Source organism: Sciurus vulgaris, assembly GCF_902686455.1.
Source record: "Sciurus vulgaris genome assembly, chromosome: 8".
Taxonomy (NCBI): Eukaryota; Metazoa; Chordata; class Mammalia; order Rodentia; family Sciuridae; genus Sciurus; species Sciurus vulgaris.
The window spans coordinates 117,832,479-117,855,534 of NC_136468.1; the positions used below are offsets into that span (position 1 = coordinate 117,832,479).

At 37.6% G+C, this 23,056-nt stretch overlaps 1 protein-coding gene and 1 long non-coding RNA gene across 2 annotated transcripts in view; both read left to right on the plus strand.

Annotated features, from left to right (window-relative positions):
* The window catches only part of SFI1 (SFI1 centrin binding protein), a 105,610-nt gene that overhangs the window by 10,859 nt on the left and 71,695 nt on the right, over positions 1-23,056 (plus strand). The window contains 2 exon segments of the mRNA XM_079149698.1: positions 13,416-13,589; positions 16,550-16,621. Coding sequence (XP_079005824.1) covers positions 13,416-13,589; positions 16,550-16,621 — 246 coding nt within the window.
* Positions 11,067-11,673, plus strand: LOC306667288. Its single transcript, XR_013765492.1, has 2 exons — positions 11,067-11,396; positions 11,483-11,673. It is a non-coding gene; the product is annotated as an uncharacterized lncRNA (long non-coding RNA).

The following is a 23,056-nucleotide window of genomic DNA, read 5'->3' on the forward strand; positions in this document are numbered from 1 at the left end:
TGTCATTGATATTTTGAGTTTTTCATCTATACTGTAATGCACATTTCACACAGTCAAAAAAACATTTTAAGCATATAGAAGTATCCATAATTAAAATTACCATTTTGATGTTGGGGATGTAGTTCAGTGATAGAGTACTTACTTAGCATTTGTAAGGGCCTGGGTTCAATCCCTAGCACCATACACCTACCCACACACATTAAGAAGTCTGTTTTGAGTAGAAGTGAGGATGAGTTTCCTGAGGTTAAAAGTTATACCATCAAGGTTGGCTGACTCTTTTATCTTTTCCCTTCCATTAGCTGAGCACCATGGCACAAACTTGTGAGGATTGTCTGAGACTAGCTCGGGCAACATAAGACCTTAGATATCCCCCCGCCCCCCGCCAAAATAAATTGTGGCTATTAAACCAAGTTTGCTTTCCTGGGATTAACCCCATTTGTTCATGTGTCTATATGGTACATTGCTTGTATACGTTGTTGGATTTGGTTTTCTAGTATATTTTGAGGATTTTTTCCCCCCAGTATTGAGAATTGAACCTAAGAACTCTGTAAGCACTGAACTCCATCCCTAGCCCTTTTTTATTTTTAGACAAAGTCTCACTAAGTTTCCCAGGCTGGCCTTGAACTTGTGATCCTCCTGCCTCAGCCTCAGGAGTCACTGGTAGGGATACAACACTGTGCCTGGCAACATACTGTTAACGTGGTAACGATTCTACAAGTATATGAGGCTATACCTGTGGGAACAACCCACTCAGCACACCTTAAAGATCCAAGTATCTGAATAGTATAAAGAGATATCTTCTTTAGATTCAAAGGAGATTCCCACAATGTGTGCAATATTGTCTCCATTTACAAGTGAGGAAACATTGGATGGAGAGAATAATGTGATTCGTTGTAGTCTTTACAAGTCTCATGGAATCAGGGTTTTCTTTTTGTTTTTCACTTCAAGTCTTGATTTATTTCTGTTGTTCTACTCTTTAGCTGGAAATTATAAATGTTCTTTGTAGGTTATGTAAATGAACGGTTTTATGGTTAACCCTAAGTGGCACAGTAACACACAATGAGGAGGAACACTGTTTTCGAAGATCAGACTGCCAGAGCTTTGTTGCCCTTCTAAAAGTAACCAGATTTGAATCAACAGCATTTAGGTTGATTGCACAGGCAGAATTTTTCCTAAGAAATTAAATAAGTTGAGCTGACTGGTTGCCCTAACTGCAGAGAGTGTGGAGGGTAGAGCAGAAGCAGACCCACCAATTATTATGTGTGTAGAAAAGTGGTATGGATTTCTTTTAATCTATAGGTTCCCTTGAAATGAATTACTAGAGAATCATTTGTCTTGTGGCACTTGCCACAATTCATATTTTACTGGTTATGTTGCTCTGTGTGTGTATTTTTTTTTCCGGTACTGAGAGTTGAACCCAGGGTGCTTTACAACTGGGCTACATCCCCAGCCCTTTTTATTTATTTTTTTAAATTTTGAGACAGAGTCTCACAAAGTTCCTGAGACTAGCCTCAAACTTTTAACCTACTTAATGATTCTTTTTTTTTTGTGGTGTTAGGAATTGAACCTAGGGTTAGGCAAGTGCTCTACCACTGAGCTGCACACCTAGCTCTGGCCTCAAACTTGATCCTCCTGCCTCAGCCTTCCGAGTCACTGGGATATATGGCAGGTATATGTGTGTGTATATATATATGTGTAGGATGTACACATAGGATATATATGTATATATGTACATATTTTTATTTTTTTTCCAAAATGCTTTTATTATTTTACTTTTCCATCAGTAATATAGGAAAGTTCCAGTTACTCCACGTTAAGTTTAACCATTCTAATGATTGTATAGTGGTATGTAGTGGGTGTGTAGTGGTATTTTGTGGTTTTCGTTGTTGATGTTTTTAGTTTTGCTTTTGTTAGTGCATTTTAGTTATACCCAATAGTTGGGTTCAATTTTTAGGGGGGAGGTACCGGGGATTGAACTCAGGAGCACTCATGGCCACTGAGCCACATCTGCAGCCCTATTTTGTAGTTTTATTTAGAAACTGGGTCTCACTGAGTTGCTTAATGCCTTGCTTTTGCTGAAGCTGGCTTTGAACTCTTGATCCTCCTGCCTCAGCCTCCCAAGTCATTAGGATTATAGGCGTGAGCCACAATGCCAGGTTGGGTTAATTTTTGACATAATATTTTAATATGCCTGTTTCCTCTGTATTTTTCTGTAAATTGGTAATTGAATGTAGAGATTTAATTGGATTCATTTGACTTTTTTTTTGGGTTGGAGGAGGACACAGAATACCTTTATAGAAGCAAAGGACAGAACCAAACTGTGATATAATTACCATTGTTCAAACTATCCGGAAATTTTATTTTTTAATTTTTTTTTAAGTAGTGCTAGTGTTTCAATCCAGGTCCTCACACATGCTAAGCAGGCATTTTACCACTGCTCTATTTTCAGACCAGGGGCTTTTAAATAATCATGTTAATTATTATTAAAATAATTTGTTTTGTGCTTGCTTTGTAAATTATTTAGTTAAATCTAAGATCTCCCAATATAAATGGTGATTTTCCTAGTTTACATAATTCAGTTAATTTTTTAGCTTTTTGTATTTTGAGACAATACTGTTGGATGCATATAAATATGTAATTGTTAATTTGCTAGTGAATTCAACAGTAGGCATGGACCATCTTTATTTCTAGTAATACTATTTGCCTTAGGACCTTTTTATGATATTAAAATATCTTGTTTGTTTTCTTTTGGTCTTTTTTTGAATGATGAATATTTTCTTCACCAATTTACTTTTTTTTTGGTACTGGGAATTTAACCCAGGGGTACTTTAGCACTGAGCTACATCTCCAGCCCTTTTTTTTCTAATTTTGAGACAGGGTCTCACTGAGTTCCTTAAGGCATTGCTAAATTGCTGAGGCTACCTTTGAACTTGCTATCCTCCTGCCCAAGTCTCCTGAACCACACCCACTATACCCAGACTTCTTCCTTTTACTTAAAAAAATTTTTGTATTCTTGTTTTAGAATTCTGTATTCTTGTCTGTTGTAAACATTCCATAGTTAGATTCTGTTTTTAAATCTACTCTTAGCAATCCTTAATTGGATTTTTTTTGGGGGGGTGCTGGGGATTGAACCCACTTAATTGGATCTTTTAAGTCATTTATATCTAAAGTAATTACTGATATATATGTGAGTTTAAATTTAAAGCCTGATTTGGCACTTTCTATTTGCCTGTTATTTTATTTCCTTTCTTATCTACTTTTGGGTTAAATATTTTTTTAGTCTTTCCATTTTCTTTCTTATTGGTATAGAAGTTACATACTCTTTTTCTCTTCTTTTGATGGTTACCTTAGACATTGTAACAGCTCCTGCCAGGTGCAGTGTCACAGGCCTATAATCCCAGTAACTCAGAAGTCTGAGGTAGGTGGATCACAAGTTTGAGGCCAGCCTCAGCTATTTTGTGAGACCCTAAGCAACTTAGTAAGAACTTGCAAAATAAAAAGTACTGGAGATAGATTTCAGTGATGTTCCGCTGGGTTTAATCCCCAGTACTAAAAAACCAAAATTTAACTACCCCCACCATAGAACTCAGAGGCATTATGCATGCTAGGCAAGTGCTCTACCACTCAGTCACATCCCTAGCCTTATTCCTTAACCTTTCAAAGTCAGTATTATTATTCTTGCTTTCCTCTCAGACAATATAGGAATCTACAACATTTTAACTTTATCTCCTTGTTGACTTATATTGCTGGTAGCTGTTCTATTTAATTCTTTCTCAAATCTCCTACCTCACTTTTTTCAGAGATTTTTTTATTTTATGATAAACTACATCGAACAAATTTTTCCCATTTTAGTCACTTTTAAGTAGACTCTTCATTGACATTTTTCAGTGTCGTATAACCGTTGCTACTATGGGTTTCCACAACTTTTTCATCATCCTGTAAAGAAAACCTGTATCCTTTAAATAACAATTTCCCATTCCTCCCTTCCCCTAATTAGTAAAGTCTATTCTATTTTTTATTTCTATGAATTTGTCTATTCTAGGTATCTCATACAGATGGATTCTTGCAATATTAATCTTTTTGTGTCTGGCTTATTTTACTTAGTATGTTTTTGGCGTTCATTGATGCTATAATATGTATCAATGTTTTCATTCTTTTCTTTTTTTTTGAAGTCCTGGGAATTGAACCCAGGGCCTCCTACATGTTAAACTTGTGGGTCTCCTCCTCCTGCCTCTGGGTCTACCACTGAGCTACATCCTCAGTTCTTCATTCTTCTTTTGTGGCCGAATTATATTCCATTGTGTGCCTGTGCCATATTTTGTTTATCCATTTATTCGTCAGTGGATATTTGGGTTTCTTCTTCCTTTTGGATATTGTGAATAATGCTTCTTCTTACCTCCTCCTGGCCCCTTTCTGAAACAGTCTTGCTGTCAACCAGGCTGGTCTTGAACTCCTGGGCTCAAGTGATCCTCTGGTCTTAACCTCCTGAGTAGCTGGAACTACAGGCACTCACCACTGCCTGTCTGCCTGCCTTACTCTTTTTTTTTTTTTGTAGTGGTAATTGAACCCAGGGGTGGGAACCAGTAAGCCACATCCTCCGTCCTTTCTATTTTTGAGGCAGGGTCTTACTAAGTTGCTTAGAGCTTTACTGAGTTGCTGAGGCTGGCCTTGAACTTGAAATCTTCCTGCCTCAGCCTCCCAATGGCTGGGATTATAGGTATGTGCTACTATGTCTGACTTGACTTAGTTATTTTCAAATATACATCTGTTTGCAGGGCAGGTACAGGGAATTCTATGTTTTTCTTAAAAGCAGTTATTTAGCAATTGCTAGTTCAGATTCTATGGTAAGAATATAACTACTGAGAATTATGAGAATTAAAAATAAAAACAATGAGAATTAAATACATACACACAGACACAAACACAGACACACCGTTTGAGAGTAAGTTGTGGTTCGTTGTCCCCGTAATGTTACTTATGGAAAATTAAACAACCAAAACTTTCTGGTTCTGGATCCAAACCAGGACTACACATGGCATTTTGCTTTTTTAGTCTGTTTCTGTTGCTGTGGCAGAATGCCTGAGAAAATCAATTTCAAGAATGGAAGATTTTTTTGGCTCATGGTTTCAGGCCATGATCAGTTGGCTTCGTTGATTTTTGGGTCTGTGGCAAAGCACAACATCTTGGTGGGGAGTATGTGGGTAGCTTACCTCCTTGCAACAAGAGACAATAAGAGAAGAAGGGGCCTGGATCCCAAAGGACCCTTCAAAGGCACATCCAGTTGATCTAACTTCCTTCAAATAGGCCCCACCTCCTAAAATTTCACCACCTCATAGTGCCATTAGCTGGGATAATGGTACCATATTATCTGATGAGCTAAAATAAATCTTTCATCGTTGAAATTGATTTTCTCAGTATTTTGCTACAGCAGTGGAAACAGGCTAAAAAACAAAATGCCATGTGTAGTGCCATTAGTCTTTAATATATGAGCTTTGGGAGATTATTTAAGATCCAAACCATAATAGTCTCCTTCTGTTTGGAACTCTTTCTTAATCTTTCCTTATCTTTCATGACCTGGAAGTTTTTGAAGAGTTCAGAACACTTACTTTTTTTTTTTTTTTTAAAGACAGGAGCTCACTATGTTGTCCAGGCTGATCCTGCTGCCTCAGCCTCCTGAATACCTGGAACTATAGGCGGGTACCACCAACCATGCCTGGCTTAGACCAGTTACTATTTATTTATTTATTTATTTGGTGCCAGGGATTGAACCCTGGGACACCTAATTCCTGAGCCACATCCCTAGTCTGTGTTTTAAAAATATTTAGAGACAAAGTCTTGCTAAATTGCTCGCTAAGTTGCTGAGGCTGGCTTTGAACTCACAATCCTCTTGCCTCAGCCTCCAGAGCTGCTGGGATTTCAGGTGTGTGCCACTGTGCCCAGACCACTTAACTTTTGAGGATATTTCTCAAATTGAGTTTCTCTGTCTTTTTAAAATTGGATTTCTTTATTTTCTCTTCATTATTATTCATTATTCAAGTTATGCATTTCGGGCAGAAGTTTTGTTAGTGTATCACATCAGAGGACACATTAATGTTGATTTGTCCCATTACCAGTGATGTTAATTTTTATTAACATCATTTAGCTGGTTATTTCGCTGATGTGTCTCATTTATCCATTATAAAGTAACATATAAGTATTTTGTAAGGGAAATGTTTCTCTGGCTCTTTTTCTTTCTTATTTTAATTAATTTATCTATCTATTTATTTATTTATTTATTTTTTTGAGACAAGGTCTTTCTGTTTGGCCCAGGCTGGTTTTGAACTTGTGATTTTTCTTTTGCCTTGTAGCTGGGATTAGGACCAACTCAACCTATTTTTTGAGACTGTTAATAGTCTATTCCTTATGAAACTGCCACCAACTTGTTTTTGCATCTATTGATGATTCACGAATGAATCAATTATTAGTATTATGTTTCCTAAATGATGATTTTCTAATTATCTCCTTCTATTAGTTCATGTAAAGTTTTCCTTATTCCCCCATGTATTTATTTACATCAATATTAATTTATGGATTCCAATTTTATTCATTGATTTTTAATCTATTACTGTTCAAATTGTCCCAAATCTGACCTGTAGTCTTTTAAGCTAGTTTCTGTGTCCTTTTGATAGGTCTCCATCAGTTTATTTGTTTCTGTTTTTTGTTTTTGCTGGTACTGGGGATTGAACTTGGGGGCACTCTACCACTGAGTTATATCCCTACTCCTTTTTTTATTTTAATTTTGAGAGAATTTCACTAAGTTGCTGAGGCTGACTATGAGCTTGTTTTTTTTTCCTACCTCAGTCTCCCTAGCAACTGGGAATGCAGGTGTGCACCACTATACCCAGCTTTCCATCATTCTTCAAATACCTCCTTATTTTTTGATCAAATAAGATTTCGATTCTCGTCTTCTATTTTCCTTACCCTGGACCTGGAAATCAGCCATATCTCCAAGAGCCCTGGTTCCTTCTAAAGAGAATGATACTTTAGAGATATCTGGTCTGTAGGTATGCTCATTGTTAATGTGTTATCATTGTTTCTAGGTACTTTCTAGGGGCAGAGCTCTGCCTTGCATTTTTTTTTCAAAATCACAAGTTCATGGTGATACCTCCAATTCTATTCCAGCACAATAGGGTCTGTGTCTGCCTTAGGCAATTTCTTAATGTTTTTGAGACAGGATTAAATATCAGACATTTAGCTGGGCACAGTGGCACATACCTATAATCCCAGCTACTTGGGAAGCCGAGGTGGGAAGATCAATAGTTTAAGGACTGCCTTGGCAATTTAGCAAGATCCTGTCTTAAAAATATAAAATAATAGCCTGACATCATGGTGCATCCCTGTAATCCCAACAACTCAGGAGAATGAGGCAGGAGAATTGCAAGTTCGAGACTAGCCTCAGCAATTTAGTAAGGCCCTAAGCAACTTAGTGAAACCCTGTCTCAGAAAATGAAAAGGGCTGAAGGGCTGGGACTGTAGCTCAGTTTCAGAGCACTTGCCTAGTATGTGTGAAGCACTGGATTCAATCCTTAGCACTACGTAAAAATAAACAAATAAAGGCATTCTGTCCATATACAACTATAAAAAATTTATAAAAAAATTATAACCTTAAAAAAAAATAAAAAGGGCTAAAGCTGTAGCTCAGTGGTAAAGCATCCCTGGGTTCAATCTTTAGTAGAATAAAAAGGTGTGTGTGTGTGTATGTGTATGTATACACGCACACATAGAAATATAAAATATATATGTATATACACACATAAATATGTGTATTCGTGTGTTGAGGACGTAGCTTAGTGGCAAAGCACCCTTGAGTTCAGTTCCTGGCACTGCAAAAAAAAGAAAGTTAGAAATTTAGTATTTAGTAAAAGTATATGGTTTCCTTTTGATATCAAAGTGATATTATCTGAAAATTTTTCCTAATTGTTTCTTGTATAAAGCAACTTGTTTTTAATTTATAAATGATTCCCTTTAAAATTACATATTAAAAAAATGTGTTAGACCTAATTACCCCACTGAAACCTCATGCTTTGTATTTCTAGAGCCTAACCAGGAGTACCAACCTCCAGTGCTTGCTAGATATTTCTTTCTTTCTTTCTTTTTTTTTTTTTTTTTGTACCAGGGGTTGAACTCAGGGGCGTTTTACCACTGAGCTACATCCCCAGCCCTTTATATTTATTTATTTTTATTTATTTATTTATTTTTTCCACATAAGGGAGTTTATTAAGCAAACAGAGTATCTCCCTGCAGGGTAAGAGAGAAAATGAGAGGAAAAGAAAGGGAAAGAAAGGGTGCACACAAGAAAGAGTGTGATGAGTAAGGAGGAGAAAGAAAGTGAGTCAGGGGGAGAGAAAAGCAAGAGAAAAAGATGGCGGGGTAGCTACCGTGAAACAGTTGAATTCCACCAGGCTAATGGGATCAATAACGGAGAAGGATACTTGCGAGCTGACTGATGAACCAATAGCTAGCTAGGATGTTCACAGACTGACAGTAGTTGGGAGGTGGGGAAATGGCTGCAGTGGAAAGGGCGGGGAGAGCAGCTTTGTACATTACATTCCCCTGTTTCTGTTTTTATAAGAAAATCTTTTGTTCTCCAGTTCTTTCCGAAGCCTTCTCTCTCCTTCCTGCCTAAGTGACTGGGGCTGATTTTGCAGGTGAGATGTAAAAAGTCCATTCTCCCAGGGGCAGTCTTCAACTTCCAGACTTCCAGAGGCAGATGGTTTTCATGGACTTCGTTTCCTTGATTTGACTGATCCCCCATCTCTACACTAACTGCCTATCCCCAATTCTGACTTCATTCACCCCTCTAATTTTAGGAACTCCTTTGCTCTGGCTTCTTCGAGCTGGAAGGGGGCAGCGTGGGGCAAGCAGTTTGGAGGTTCCTTTTTTAGAAATCGGGTTAATCAAGGGGTCCATGGTAGAAGTCTGGTTGGGGAAGAGCAGGTTGTAAAGGCAGCTGGGGATGGGTGCTTCTATGAGAGAAGAACAAAAAAACATGAGTACTGAAATGAGATTAATACAATGTAAATGTTGCAGAATCTGGAACATGCCAATGAATATCATAGAGATGACAGAAGTCAATAATTCCTTACCAGGGGGTGGAAGAACTGAGTTGTTCCCATAACGAGGCCTAGCAAAGGCTGGAGAGGACAAGGCCTTTATTTGGGAACTTTAGGTTATCAGGAATGTTTAGGTTATCAGGAATGTAAATGCAACATTTAAATCTTAATGTCATTGATGTAAAATATCCCTTTATTTGTATAACCTGTGTTTATCTCTATACTTCTGTTACTTAGGGCTAGATAATCATACTAGCAAACATAGATTAAGCCTACCTGTGTAGCTTAGGAAGGTCTGTAGGCCTTAAACTAAAGAGAAACTGGCAGTTTCTCTTGATAGTTATCAGGCACATTTGCCTAAGAATCTCTCTCTTGTCGCTTTTAGTCTTTATTCTAGTGGGCTAACACAAGTGTACATTTTAACTTACATTTAACTATTATTTCTTTTAAATGCCCAAGAATGGCTGTATTTTGGTTTTTACTGTTTTTCTAGGTGTTTAAGATCAAGCTGGTCAAAGTGACCTGTTCCTGTCTGTTAAAGAGTCAGCTGAGTTCCCACAGGCGTCACTCATAGAGAACTTAAGAGCAGCTTCTTAGCTCCATTAGTGCCATTGGTTAGGCAGGGTCTTCTCAATGAGGTGGCTCCCCTTGGAAGCATTAGGGGTGTCTCCCTTTTTCCATGACCCTCCTCTGTAGCAGGTGCACTGAGTGGCTTTTCATCCTCTAGTGGCCTCATCAATCTCCTTGATCAGGAGGTTGTGTGACCCACCCAGAGTTGCAAAGATCCTTAGAGAAGTCCTCTTTTTCCCTGGGTTCAGGCTGACTTTGAGGGCAAGACCCAAATATGGACTTTTCTTGACCTCTGTATTTAATCTCAATCTCTAAGTTTGATAAGTTTGATCTTAACCATCAAGCAAGTCAGTCTCACCAGTCATAATGTAAGAGTACTGGGCTTTAACTTCAATGTCTATGACTTTACAGTTATTTACGCCCTTTTACCTAATTGGGGTCTACATTATCTGTCCTATAGGTGATGGCTTACTATTTCAAGTTAATTTACGGTGTACTTCTGCAAAATATTAATCAGGCAACAGTTAGAATTTACAAGGAAAATACAAAATGGAATCACCAACAGTAAAACATTCAGTTTGTGCAATAGCTATCTTGAATTTTGGCTGAGTTATGTTCCATTTGAGATCACAGTGATCTTCACAACAAACATCAAACTTTTGAACACAACTTTAAATGAGTAAAAGTCTGGCTTACTTTGGAGCCATTCTAATGTGCGGCAGGGTTGTGAGGCAGAGCCTTATCTCAGGTAAGGCGGGGCTTTTCCTGAAGCTAATTTTTTTCTCTTTGCCATGACCAGCATGACCAAATTCTCAAGTTCAGTGAGGGGCAAAGGAATATTAGAAAATAAAGGTTTATAAACACAGATTTTGAAGATTAAGCTGAGATCAGATGGAACTCTGTTCTCTGATGGAAATGCAGATCTAAAGAGTTATGTAAGCATTATTCTTTGTTTTCAGGAAAGTTACAGAGAACAGGACATTAATGTAACTTTTTTCACAGCTGCAAAGTGCTATGTTAGGAGCTCTGTGTTGCTCTCACGGAAGTCCACTGTCCAAAGTCATGAGGTCAGAAACCCCATTCTCAATCACTGTTGTCCAATTTTTGCTACTGTACATTACTCACTTTCTTAAATGTCATTTTAAGAAGTTTACACATATTGACTCCTGAGTCTATACGAACATTAATTAACACAATTTAACATTATATCTAAAACATGAATCAAAAAAAGGCTGAGAGAGCTTTTAACTTTCCTTTTGTGTGGCAAAGTGGCAAAATGCTTTCATGTTTCACGATATTAACCTTCAAACAAATCAGGCTCTCACTAATTTTTAGAAATACATTTACATTTAAATTTCTTTTATCTCAGTGTAACAAATATTTACATATACCCTATTGATGACAGGTCCTATAATAGAACATTAAAAATAGGTTTAATATTACAAACAAGTTTAAATTTTCTGCTTTAAAGGCTTGTATACCTGGAAAATATGAACACATTTAATATACAAAGAATAATGTTTTTAAGTATGTTACTCCATGGAATAACTTTGTAAATTAATTAGCTGTCTCTAACAAACATGTTTGAGTAATCCTGTACGTGTCAACTCTATTTTACTCATCTTATTGTCAGAAAACTAAGATTAGATAAATGTAAAAAAAAAAAATGTTAGACAAGTGTAAACAGTATTTGCCGTCTCTTTCCTGTTGAAGAAAAGTCCTAGAAAAATTGATGTTATACATTTTATAAACATTAACATTTTATTAGTTCGACTACCTAGAGACTTGAGTTAATTTTAAAGACATTTTACTTCTATTAGTTTACCCAATTTAAATTGAACCTTTTTCAATTATGTGAATTAAAAATATTTGGATCCATTTTTAAAATTTTAATTTTTATGCGCGCTTATATTTAACACAAAAGTAAAGGCCTTGTAATGCTTATCTCCGTTGCAATGTAACAGATGTTCAAAAATAACTCTAGAGTTGGATAAAAAGAACTGATCAAAAATCATTAACTTAGGTATGTAGGATTAAAATTGTGAGCTCAAAAATATAGCATTTAAGAAAAACAAAAATCCTAGAAGAAAAATGATAATTGCCATTAATTGAAGCATGAGAAAATGAGAAGGAGAGAAGAGGTGAAAGGGAGAGAAAAAGTATTCTGAGTTGCAGCCCAGGAGAAATTTAAAATGGACACTTTTTTCCTTGGGTTTGAGACTGGTTTCCCACTGAGCATTCTGGTTTCCTCTATTTACATTTCAATGTAACCCTTGACTGAGATCTGGATCTGAAAGGGGCTAAAATGTTCTAGCAGAAACTTGATGCCTAGGGCCTTTTAACCCTTTTACCTGGTTAGTAATTAATTTAGGTTTGGATGCAGAAAGTTGTCAAACAATTATCTCCCACTACTTGTGGGGAATGGGGCTGCTTATATCATACTCCTTACTGGGACATGCCACTGATGGTTGGGCTGGTTACTCCCTCCACACTGGTGTATGTGGGACCTCATGGCAGGAGAACTAGGTGGGCTGGGCTGGGGAATGGAAGCAGAAATAGCTGAGTCAAAGTTGCAGGAGGAGGAGGGATTAAGAGGGGGAGAAGAAGGAGGCTTTCGAGTTTGCAGGAAGAGCATAGAAGCGCAAGAAAGAAGAGACTTGAAGATAAGGAATCCCTTTCCATCTGCCCGCTCGCTCACAGAAGCTGTGTGCTATTATGCAGAGGAATTTTGATGGCTTTAAACCGGGGGTCAGGCGAAGGGTTCCCAGGGTTGAATCTGCCAAATTGGAGGACCCAGGTCCCATGGTGGAGACTGATACAGCTGAGTCTGTGGCCAGGGCGTCCCGAGGCCAGAGTAGTTGACTGGAGACGAGAATGCAGCACATAGATGGTGTCGTCACACAAGCATCAATGTCAGGCCAGGCAAAAGCCGAGAAGAGTTGAGGACCTGATATCAGGGTTTTCAAGTACGAGCACGAGATGAGCCTCAACCCTGAGAGAGAATCTCTACCACAAAATCAGGAATCCACCCAGCAGATAAGACAGACTGTAGGGGCCAGCTGTAACTATAAAAGTTGTGGGGTAACCCCACCTGTCAGCTGCCTCGAGGGTCCCGGATAAATTGGCCCAGGTGAACCAGCCTAGAGAAATCACCAATCTGAAGTCTGGTGATGAATGCAAGAGCAGAACGTCCAGGCAGAATGGAAGGTGAGGCTGTGTTCGGGGGGCACTGGGGCTTAGATGGATTCCACTTGCTTAAGAGACAGTGGAAGGACCCATCCGAGTCACAGTACCAATGTAAGGGATCCCATGAAAACCACGTCCACGTGGGACATGGGAAATCACATAAGGGAGTTTATTAAGCAAATAGTGTGTCTCCCTAAAGGGTAAGAGAGAAAATGAGAGGAAAAGAAAGGGAAAGAGAAAGGGCACGCGCAAGAAAGTGTGACGAGCGAGGAGGAGAAAGAAAGTCCCCAGCCCTTTTTAAATTTTTAATTTTGAGACAGTGTCTTGCTAAATTGTCGAGACTGGCCTCCAACTTGTGATCCTTCTGTCTTAGCCTCCTGAGTTGCTGGGATTATAGGCTGGCAGTGCTGTGCCTGATCGACTGCCAGTTATTTGTGATACAGATGTGGAGGCCTTTTGTCCTTGGACATAATTACTATTTAACTTTGCTTATTTTAAAAGATATTTGTATCATATAACAGTGATAATTTTTTTCTCTCCTTTCCTTCTCTATTTCTCAAATTTAAGGTCTTTTAGGGATGGTTTGGCTAAGAAGCCTTGTTCTCCAAAGTCACTACCCACCAAGAAGTCTTCTGCCTTCTTTGGAATCCAGAGAAAGTTACCTGGAACTAGTTGTCCAGTGCAGTATCCTGCTTTACGTTCTTGGACCCGACGGGGCCGGTTGAGAGAACTTCACATCAGGTGAGCTTGAGTAGTCACCTCCCTACAGGGACTTCTCGCTATTTCTTCCTTCTTGGCTAAAATGAGGGAATGATTCTTACTTTTCTATGTCAATTAGTTGGAGAACTTGATGCCTGCTCTTCCTAGTGAAACATTTAGTAAAAAGGATATTTAAGAATCTACAGCAAAACATCTTTGTTTTCATTCATGTTCTCCAATTGTGGCCCACAAAGTGTAATTCTTCAAGGAAAGGTCTAAACATGGCCTATGAAAAAGGATTATTTTCTGCTAATTTTTTTGTTTTTGGTACCCGGGATTGAACCCAGGGGTGCTTAACCACTGAGCTACATCCCCAGCCCTTTTTATTTTTTATTTTGAGACAGGGTCTCACTAGATTGCTTATAGTTGCACTAAGTTGCTGAGGCTGGCCTTGAACCTGCAATCCTCCTGCCTCAGTCTCCTGAGCTGCTGGAATTACAGGTGTGTACCACTGTGCCTGGCTCATTTTGTGCTATTCTTCACTAGATATTAAAAGGCATCATTTATTCATTCAACAGAAATTTACTAAGTACTTACTCTGTCAGGTGTTATGCTATATTCTGAACATAGAAGGTGAATAAAACCTGAACTCATAAGTTTAAAATCGGGTAGGCTTGATAGACTGTTAAGGCACAACAATAAAATGTGATAAGTTCTATGAGCAGAGAAGGCATGCATGGCAAGAATAACCACACTAGTAAAGCTAGCAGTGAGTTTCTGGAGGAGTAGAGTTTAAGCTGAGTCCTGAAGGATAATGTAAGAATAAGTCAGATAAAGGGCAGGAGGAAGAGTGTTCTAAACTGAGCCTAGAAATTGACAAAAGAAACCAACTTTTCTTACATCTATATAGGCACTGCACCAGGTGCTGGGAATACTATAAGATATGGTCCCTGTTGTCAGGAGCTCACATTGCAGAGGGAATGACAGACATTCTGTGAACTGATAGCTGTGATGTGTTATAACATTACACAAGGCATTTGAACAGAGTGCTGAGAGTACCTATCTCCTCACTCTATTTGAGTTGGGGAAAGTCCAGGTTAAGTGGACATTTGCTAGGCATTTTATGGAAGAAGGATAATATGAACAAAACGATTATCACGTACTTTTTCTTCAACTTTGAAGTCTTTCTCTCTTCACTGACAAAATAGATTATACTCAAAGTGTTTTTTAAAAATAATCTGAGCTATTAGCTTATACTTAGAAGACCCTAAAGGTTCCATTAGAAGACTTCTGTAGCTGATAAATAAATTCAGCAAATTGACAGGATACAAAAATTGATAGCCTTTTTATATACCAATAATGAATCCACTAAGAAAGAAGGCAGGAAAACAATTCCATTCACAAGAGCTTCAACAAAAATATATCTCGGAATAAATCTAACCTAGGGAGTGAAAGACCTCTGTAAGGAGCATTACACAACACTGAAAAATGAAATTGAAGAAGACATTAGAAGATAGAAAGACTTCCCATGCTCATGGGTAAGCAGAATTAATATTATTATAATGAACATGTTACCAAAAATGGTCTATAGATTTAGTGCAAAATACCAGCGATATTCTTCACAGAACTAGAAAAAACATTCTGAAATCCATATGGGAAAACAAAAGACCAGAATATCCAAAGCAGTCCTGTGCAAAAAAGGGAGAAGCTGTAGACATCACAATGCCCAATTTCAGATTATAATACAGAGCCATAGTAACAGAAACAGCATGGTACTGGCATAAAAACTGACACATAGGCCAATGGACTAGAATAGAGGACACAGAGACAAACCCACATAGCCCCAGTCATTCCGTTTTTGACAACAATGCCAAAAAGATATTGGAGAATAGTCTCTTTAACAAATGGTGCAAGGAAAACTGGATTTGGATAAATGTAACTAGATCCTTATAGCTCATCCTGTACAAAAGTCAACTCAAAGCAGATTAAAGATCTAGGCATAAGATCAGTAATTTTGCAACTGTTAGAAGAAAACATTGGAGAAATACTCCCATACAGAGGTCCAGGCAGTGATTTCCTAAATAGTACTCCTATAGTTCAGGAAATAATAACAAGTGTCAATAAATGAGAAATCATCAAATTAAAAAGCTTCTGCCCAGCAAAGGAAATAGAAACATGAATAAAGTGCTCACACAATGGAGCAAATCTTTGCCAGCTACTCTTCTGACAGAGGATTAATATCCAGAATATATATATATATATATATATATATATATATATATATATATACACACACAACCAAAAGACAAGTAACAATTCAATAAATAGATGAACTGAACAAATGAACAGATACTTTTCAAAAGACAAAGTACAAATGGACAATTATACAAATGCACAGCATCTTTAGCCAAATTATAGAATCAGCTTAGGTATCCATCACCAGACAAGGGGATAAAGAAAATGTGGTTTATGTCCTCATTGGAGTTTTATTCAGCCTTAAATGGGAACAAAATTATGTTATTTGCAGAAAAGTGGGTGGAATTGAACAGCATCATATTAGGTCACAAGCCAGACTCAGAAAAAAACATACTCTTATGTTTTATTTCATATGTAGAAGCTAGTGGGAAAAGAAGCAGGTTGGTGGTGGGGAGGAAGGATATCAGGAAAGAAGGGAGCCCAATAGGATGAAAAAAGAAGATTAAGGAGGGAGAGGAAGGAAGCATAAGGGGAAGTACTGGGAAGTGAAATTGATCAAATTACATTTTATGCAGGTACCAAAATGCCCCAAAGAAACTCAACATTTTGAATAATTAATATATACCAATAAAAAAATCTTGACTTTAGCTTTATAAATTTGTTTCCTCCCATGTTCTGTTTGATGCAAGATTAGCTATGATAATCACTTTTGATTCATAGTAGTGCCCTTCCCCTGGGATTAAAGTTTTCTCTCATAAACCAAATGGAGTTATAATATGTATATGTGCTTGCTTTCCTTCTTTCAGATGTGTGGCCAGAAAGTTCTTGTATTTGTGGATTCGAATGACTTTTGGAAGAGTTTTTCCATCTAAAGCCAGGTAGTATTAGCTCAGAATACCACATTTCTGTTGAACTCATTCTAGGCTTGTTTTGTTTTGTTTTGTTTTTTAAACATTTTTTTAGTTGGCCACAGGGCCAGTTCTTGATTTATTTTTATGTGGTGCTGAGGATCGAATCCAGGGTCTCACATGTGCTAGGCAAGTGATCTATCACTGAGCTACAACTCCAGCCTTCATTCTAGGTTTTTATTTCCTATTAAACTTCTATAAAACCTTTATTATGTCTTATGTTGTTACATTCCTCCACTGTGTCTCCCCAGCCTCATGGAGCCAGAATAGTGCCTAATATAATAAGCATGTGATGGTAACTTCACGCATATTAGTTGACTGGATAAATGCATGCAGGAGGGAACTAGGTGAACAAAGTAAACTAGGATGGCTATAACCTCTCTGGGAAAAAAAAAGCGTTGCTGAGAGGTCATTTAGGGCATTGGTGAGACTGACAGATTGACTTGATCTAGGGAAGAACCTGAAGAAAAAACTGGCATTGGCAAGAGAAGTGAAATTTTAATGAAGAGCAATTCCACTGGCATATGCTATACATTATACACATATATATAGTGTGTGTATATGTATATGTGTATACTACATATGTTTATAATATACATAAACTGTACTTTGCATGGACTGCCACCACCTACTGCTACAGTTTTTGCTTACAGTCACTTTTAACTGCTATGGGAAGAGCGAGGTATAAAGAGGAGTCACAGAATGAGGAACACTGAGCAGGAGGCAGTGGGGATGGAGAGAAGGGGCCCATATGTGGGGTGTGTTTCAGAGGGAGAATTGGCAACCACTGAGAATACTTTTGAGTGTAAGAGAAAGTTTCACTTAAAGTGTCTTAAGCAAATTGGGATTTGCTTTTTCTTACAAGCAATCGGGAATTGACAGTTATTGGTATTGGTTTAGCTGCTCAGGGATGTCGTCAAAGGCTCAACTTTTAGCTGGGCATGGTGGTACACGCCTGTAATTCCAGTGACTTGGGAGGCTGAGGCAGGAGGATTGGAAGTTCAAGGCCAGACGCAGTAAATTAGTGAGACCCTGTCTCAAAATAAAAAATGGGCTGGAGATGTGGCTCAGTGGTTGAGTGCCCCTGAGTTCAATCCCTAATACCACTACCCACCCCCCAAAAAAGAAGCAACAACTCAACATTTATATGTTTGTAGTTGACTATCCTTAACATTTTGGCACTTTGTCCCCAGCTGACATTGCATAGTTCAAGATGTGAATTCCAGGGTCACATAGGAAGGATGGGAAAATAATGTTATTTTGATTTGTCTCTTTATCAGAGAAAACAAAAACAAAAACAAAACAACAACAACAACAAAAAAAAAACTTCTAGAAGTGTCTGGCTGCATTCTGATTCTGCTTCATTGGCCACAACTTTGGCATTGACTATCTTTAGCTACAGAGGAGGTTGGACATGAAATTGTTCCAACTTCTGTTAGGGGATGCTAGTGAAGATGTAGGGCCTTGGTAGTTCATGTTGGTTTAGCTGGTGACAGCTAACACTACCGTACTATCGCATTACTTTAAAACATTCACATTCTCTTTTTCATTTCTTTGCTCTTATGTGGTATAGGTTATAGAGAACAAATTATTGGACTAGAATTTAGGAGACCTGAGTTTTGGTTCTCACCCTGACACTCATTGTCTGATTTGAAGATAAGTTATAGGTTTAGGCCTCAATTTCTTTTTTTATTTTTACTTTTATTATTATTTTTTGAAACAGGGTCTTGCGGAGTTGCTTAGGGCCTTGCTAAATTGCTGAGGTTGGCCTCAAGCTTGAAATCCTCCTGCCTTGGTCTACAGAATTGCTGGTATTACAGGCCTGCACCATCACACCTGGATAGAGGCCTCAATTTCTGAAATTAAAATGAGAGAATGGAAATATTTGTTCTCTAAGTATCTGCCAGAATTAGAATTCTGATACTGTGTTGCCCTTGGCCTGGAAACTTGATGGCAGTTTTGTTTTCATATTGTAATCTCTTTCTCAGTAAATTGGGCTATTTATTACTTTGGGGATTGTTGTTTGCATTGATCTGCATTTTTTTATTTTTTCTGTACTAAGTTATTTATTTCTCACTTTTTTCCCTTTAGTACCAGGGATTGAATCTAGGTCCTCAAGCATGCTAGGCAAATACCCTACCATTGAGCTACATATTAGAGCCCTTTTTATTTTATTTTGATTAGGGTTTGAGGCCTAGGCTGGCCTCGAACTTCTAATCCTCCTGCCTCAGCTTCCTAAGTGACTGGTATTACAGGCTTGTACCACCATTGCTGGCTTTATTTCTCACTTTTAGAAATGTCAGAGGGGAGTGGGCTAGGGTTGTAGCTCAGCAGTAGAGTGCTTGCCTACCATGTGTGAGTCACTGAATTCCATTCTTAGCACCGCATATAAATACATAAAATAAAGGTCTATTGACAACTAAAAAAAAAAAAAAAAAAAAAGAAAAGGAAATATCAGAGGGTAATGAACTACTCCCAGAAACTGAAGAATAATACCTTTATGTGCTTAGAAGGATGTTTTAACTTTTATGAGTAGAATCATTTTATCATTAATAAGTTGAGCTAAAATTACCATTGGATTATAAAGGCAGAGATAAATTGTTTCCATATATAAGGCAGTCTTAAATATATTGATCTATTTTTATTTTTTTAGTGGGTTTTTTTTTTTTTTTTTTTTTTCTTTCTTTCTTTGTACTGGCAATTGAACCCAAAGGCACTTTACCACTAAGCTACATCCCTAGCCCTTTTTTTTTTTTTTTTTTTTTAAATTTTGCGACACGGTCTTACTAAGTTGCTCAGGATCTTCATAAATTACTGAAGTTGGCTTTGAGTTTGCAATCCTCCTGCCTCAGCCTCCCAGTTCACTGGCATTAGTGGTATGCGCTGCCACCTGGCTTGATCTATTTTTCTGAAAGAAGATCCAAACAAAGGTTTCTGTTTTGGAAAGTAGACCAAATAGTCATGTCCACTCATAGTATTTAACTCATAAATATTACTTCCTCATTCTTCCTACTGGACTTGCTTCCTATTTTCTTCAGAAAAGAGAAGCAACAGCAGAGACTCCTCTGTACTACTCTGTACTCTGTAATTTGTACTCTGTACAAATTCTCTGTACTACATCTACCCACTGCTAGCATCTATAGCCAGAACTGGCACACAACCATTCAATACATAATAGTAGAAATTCTTTTTCCATTGGCAGAGAAATCTTGGATTTGTGCAAAGTAGTCCACTTGAGCTTACCCAAGGCCATTACTCCATTACTGTTTTTTTCTCTTTTCTACGTTATTAATTTTCCCATCTTTACTGGATCATTTCCATCAGCTCTTGTGTTCTTTCTTCTGGAAAAAGAATAAAATATAATCTCTTCAACAATATTTTCTCCTGCAACTACTGTTCCATGTATTTGCTCCCAGGTATATCAGATCTCCTAACCATAATCAGTGTTTCCAGTACCTCTTCTTTTAATCTTTAATAAATCTATCCCATAGTACTGCTACCCACCATTACACCAAAATATATATATATATTTTTTGGCTTTCAGATTTTTAAAAAATTTTTAATCTTGGAAACACTGCTTTTTAGGTTTTTTTTATTAAAATATTTTTTATTTTAACAGACACATTTTGATTCATTGTACACAAATGGGGTACAACTTTTCATTTCTATGGTTGTACACAATGTAGATTCACACCATTCATGTAATCATACATATATATAGGGTAATACTGTCTTGTTTCATGCTACTGTTTTTCCATCCCCGCCCCCTCCAACCTCTTTTTCCTCTATCCCATCCAAAGTTCCTTCATTCTTCTCTTCCCCCCTTTCCCCCCACCTCACCCCCCGTTATATATTGTTATGCACTTAACAGAGAAAACATTCGGTCTTTGGTTTTTTGGGCTTGGCCTATTTCACTTAGCATGATATTTTCCAACTTCATCCATTTACCAGCAAATGCCATAATTTTTATTCTTTTTTATGGCTGAGTCCATTGTGTATATATACCACAGGTTCTTTATCCATTTGTCAATTGAAGGGCATCTAGGTTGGTTCCACAATCTAGCTATTGTGAATTGAACTGCTGTGAACATTGATGTCACTGCATCACTGCAGTATGCTGATTTTAAGTCCTTTGGGTATAAACCGAGGAGTGGGATAGCTGAGTCAAATGATGGGTCCATTCCAGGCTTCCTGAATGGGTCCATACTGCTTTCCAGAGAGGCTGTACCAATTTGCAACCCCACCAGCAATGTGTGAGTGTGCCTTTTTCCCCACATCCATGCCAACACTTCTTATTGCTTGTGTTCTTGATAATAGCCATTCTAATTGGAGTTAGATGAAATCTTAGGGTGGTTTTAATTTGCATTTCTCTAATTACTAGGGACGATGAGCACTTTTTCATATATTTGTTGATCACCTATATATCTTCTGTGAAGTGTCTGCCCATTTCCTTAGCCCATTTATTGATTGGGTTCTTTGTATTTTGGGTATAAAGTTTTTTAAGTTCTTTATAAACTTTGGAGATGAGTGCTCTGTCTGAAGTCTGTGTGGAAGAGATTTTATCCCACTCTTGAAGGCTCTCTCTTCACATTATTATTTCCTGTGCTGAGAAAAAACTTTTTAGTTCCAATCTATTCCATTTATTGATTCTTACTTTTATTTCTTGTGCTGTGGGGGTCTTGTTAAGGACGTCTGGTCCTAAGCCAACATGATGGAGATTCAGGCCTACTTTTTCTTCTATTGGTGAAGGGTTTCAGGTCTAATTCCTAGATCTTTCCATCTTCTAAGGTCTTCCTCAGTTTCTTCAGTGTTTTGTAGTTTTCATTGTGGAGATCTTTCACCTCTTTGGTTAGATTGATTCCCAATCTAACCAAGGCTATTGTGAATATTTTTTTGAGGCTATTGTGAATGGAGTTGTTTTCCTCATTTCCCTTTCAGATGTTTCATCACTTATGTATAAAAATGCTTTAGATTTACGCATGTTGATTTTATATCCTGCTATTTTGCTGAATTCATTTATGAGGTCTAGAAGTTTTCTGGAGGAGGTTTTTGGATCCTCTAGGTAGAGAATCTTGTCATCAGCAAATTGTGACTGCTGAGTTCCTCTTTTCCTATTCGTATCCCTTTAACTTCTTTTGTCTGCCTAATTGCTCTGGCTAGTATTTCCAGGACGTTGTTGAAAAGAAGTGGTGAAAGAGAGCATCCCCATCTTGTTCCAGTTTTTAAAGGGAATGTTTTCGGTTTTTCTCCATTAAGAATGATGTTGGCCGTGGGCTTAGCATAAATAGCCTTTACAATGTTCAGGTATGTTTCTACTATCCCTGTCTTTTCAAGTGTTTTTGAGCATGAAGAGGTGTTGTATTTTGTCGGACGCTCTTTCTGTGTCAATTGAAATAACCATATGATTCTTATCCTTAAGTCTGTTGACATGATGGATTACATTTATTGATTTACGGATGTTGAACCAACCTTGCATCCCCGGGGTGAACCCCACTTGATTGTGGTGCACTATCTTCTTAAGTTTTTGGATACGGTTTGCCAGTATTTTGTAAGAATCTCTGCGTCTATGTTCATCAAAGATATTGGTGTAAACTTTTCTTTCTTTGATGTGTCTTTGCCTGGTTTGGGTATGAGGGTGATATTAGCTTCATAGAATAAGTTTGGTAGGGTTCTCTCCTTTTCTATTTCCTGGAATACTTTGAGAAGTATCGGAATGAGTTCTTCTTTGAAGGTCTTGTAGAACTCGGCTGAGAATCCGTCTGGTCCTGGGCTGTTTTTGGTTGGTAAGCTTTTGATGGCTTCTTCTACTTAATTGCTTGAAATTGAGCTGTTTAAATTGTGTATGTCCTCCTGGTTCAGTTTGGGAGGAGCATATGTCTCTAGAAATCTGTCAATGTCTTTGATATTTTCTATTTTGTTGGAATATAGATTTTCAAAGTAGCTTCTCATTATGTTATGTATTTCAGTGGTGTCCATCATGATATTTCTGTTTTTGTCACGAAAATTAGTAATTCGATTTTCTCTCTCCTTCTCTTTGTTAGTGTGGCTAAGGGTTTGTCTATTTTGTTTACTTTTTCGAAGAACCAACTTTCTGTTTTGTGAATTTTTTGAATTGTTTCTTTTGTTTCAATTTCATTGATTTCAGCTCTGATTTTAATTACTTCCTGTCTTCTACTACTTTTGCTGTTATTCTGTTCTTCTTTTTCTAGGGCTTTGAGCTGTATTGTTAGGTCATTTAGTTGTTTACTTTTTATTCTTTTCTGGAATGCGCTCCATGCAATGAATTTTCCTCTTAGTACCGCTTTCATAGTGTCCCAGAGATTTTGATGTGTTGTATCGTCATTGTAATTGACCTCTAAGAATTTTTTTATCTCCTCCCTGATGTTTTCTGTTATCCAGGCTTCA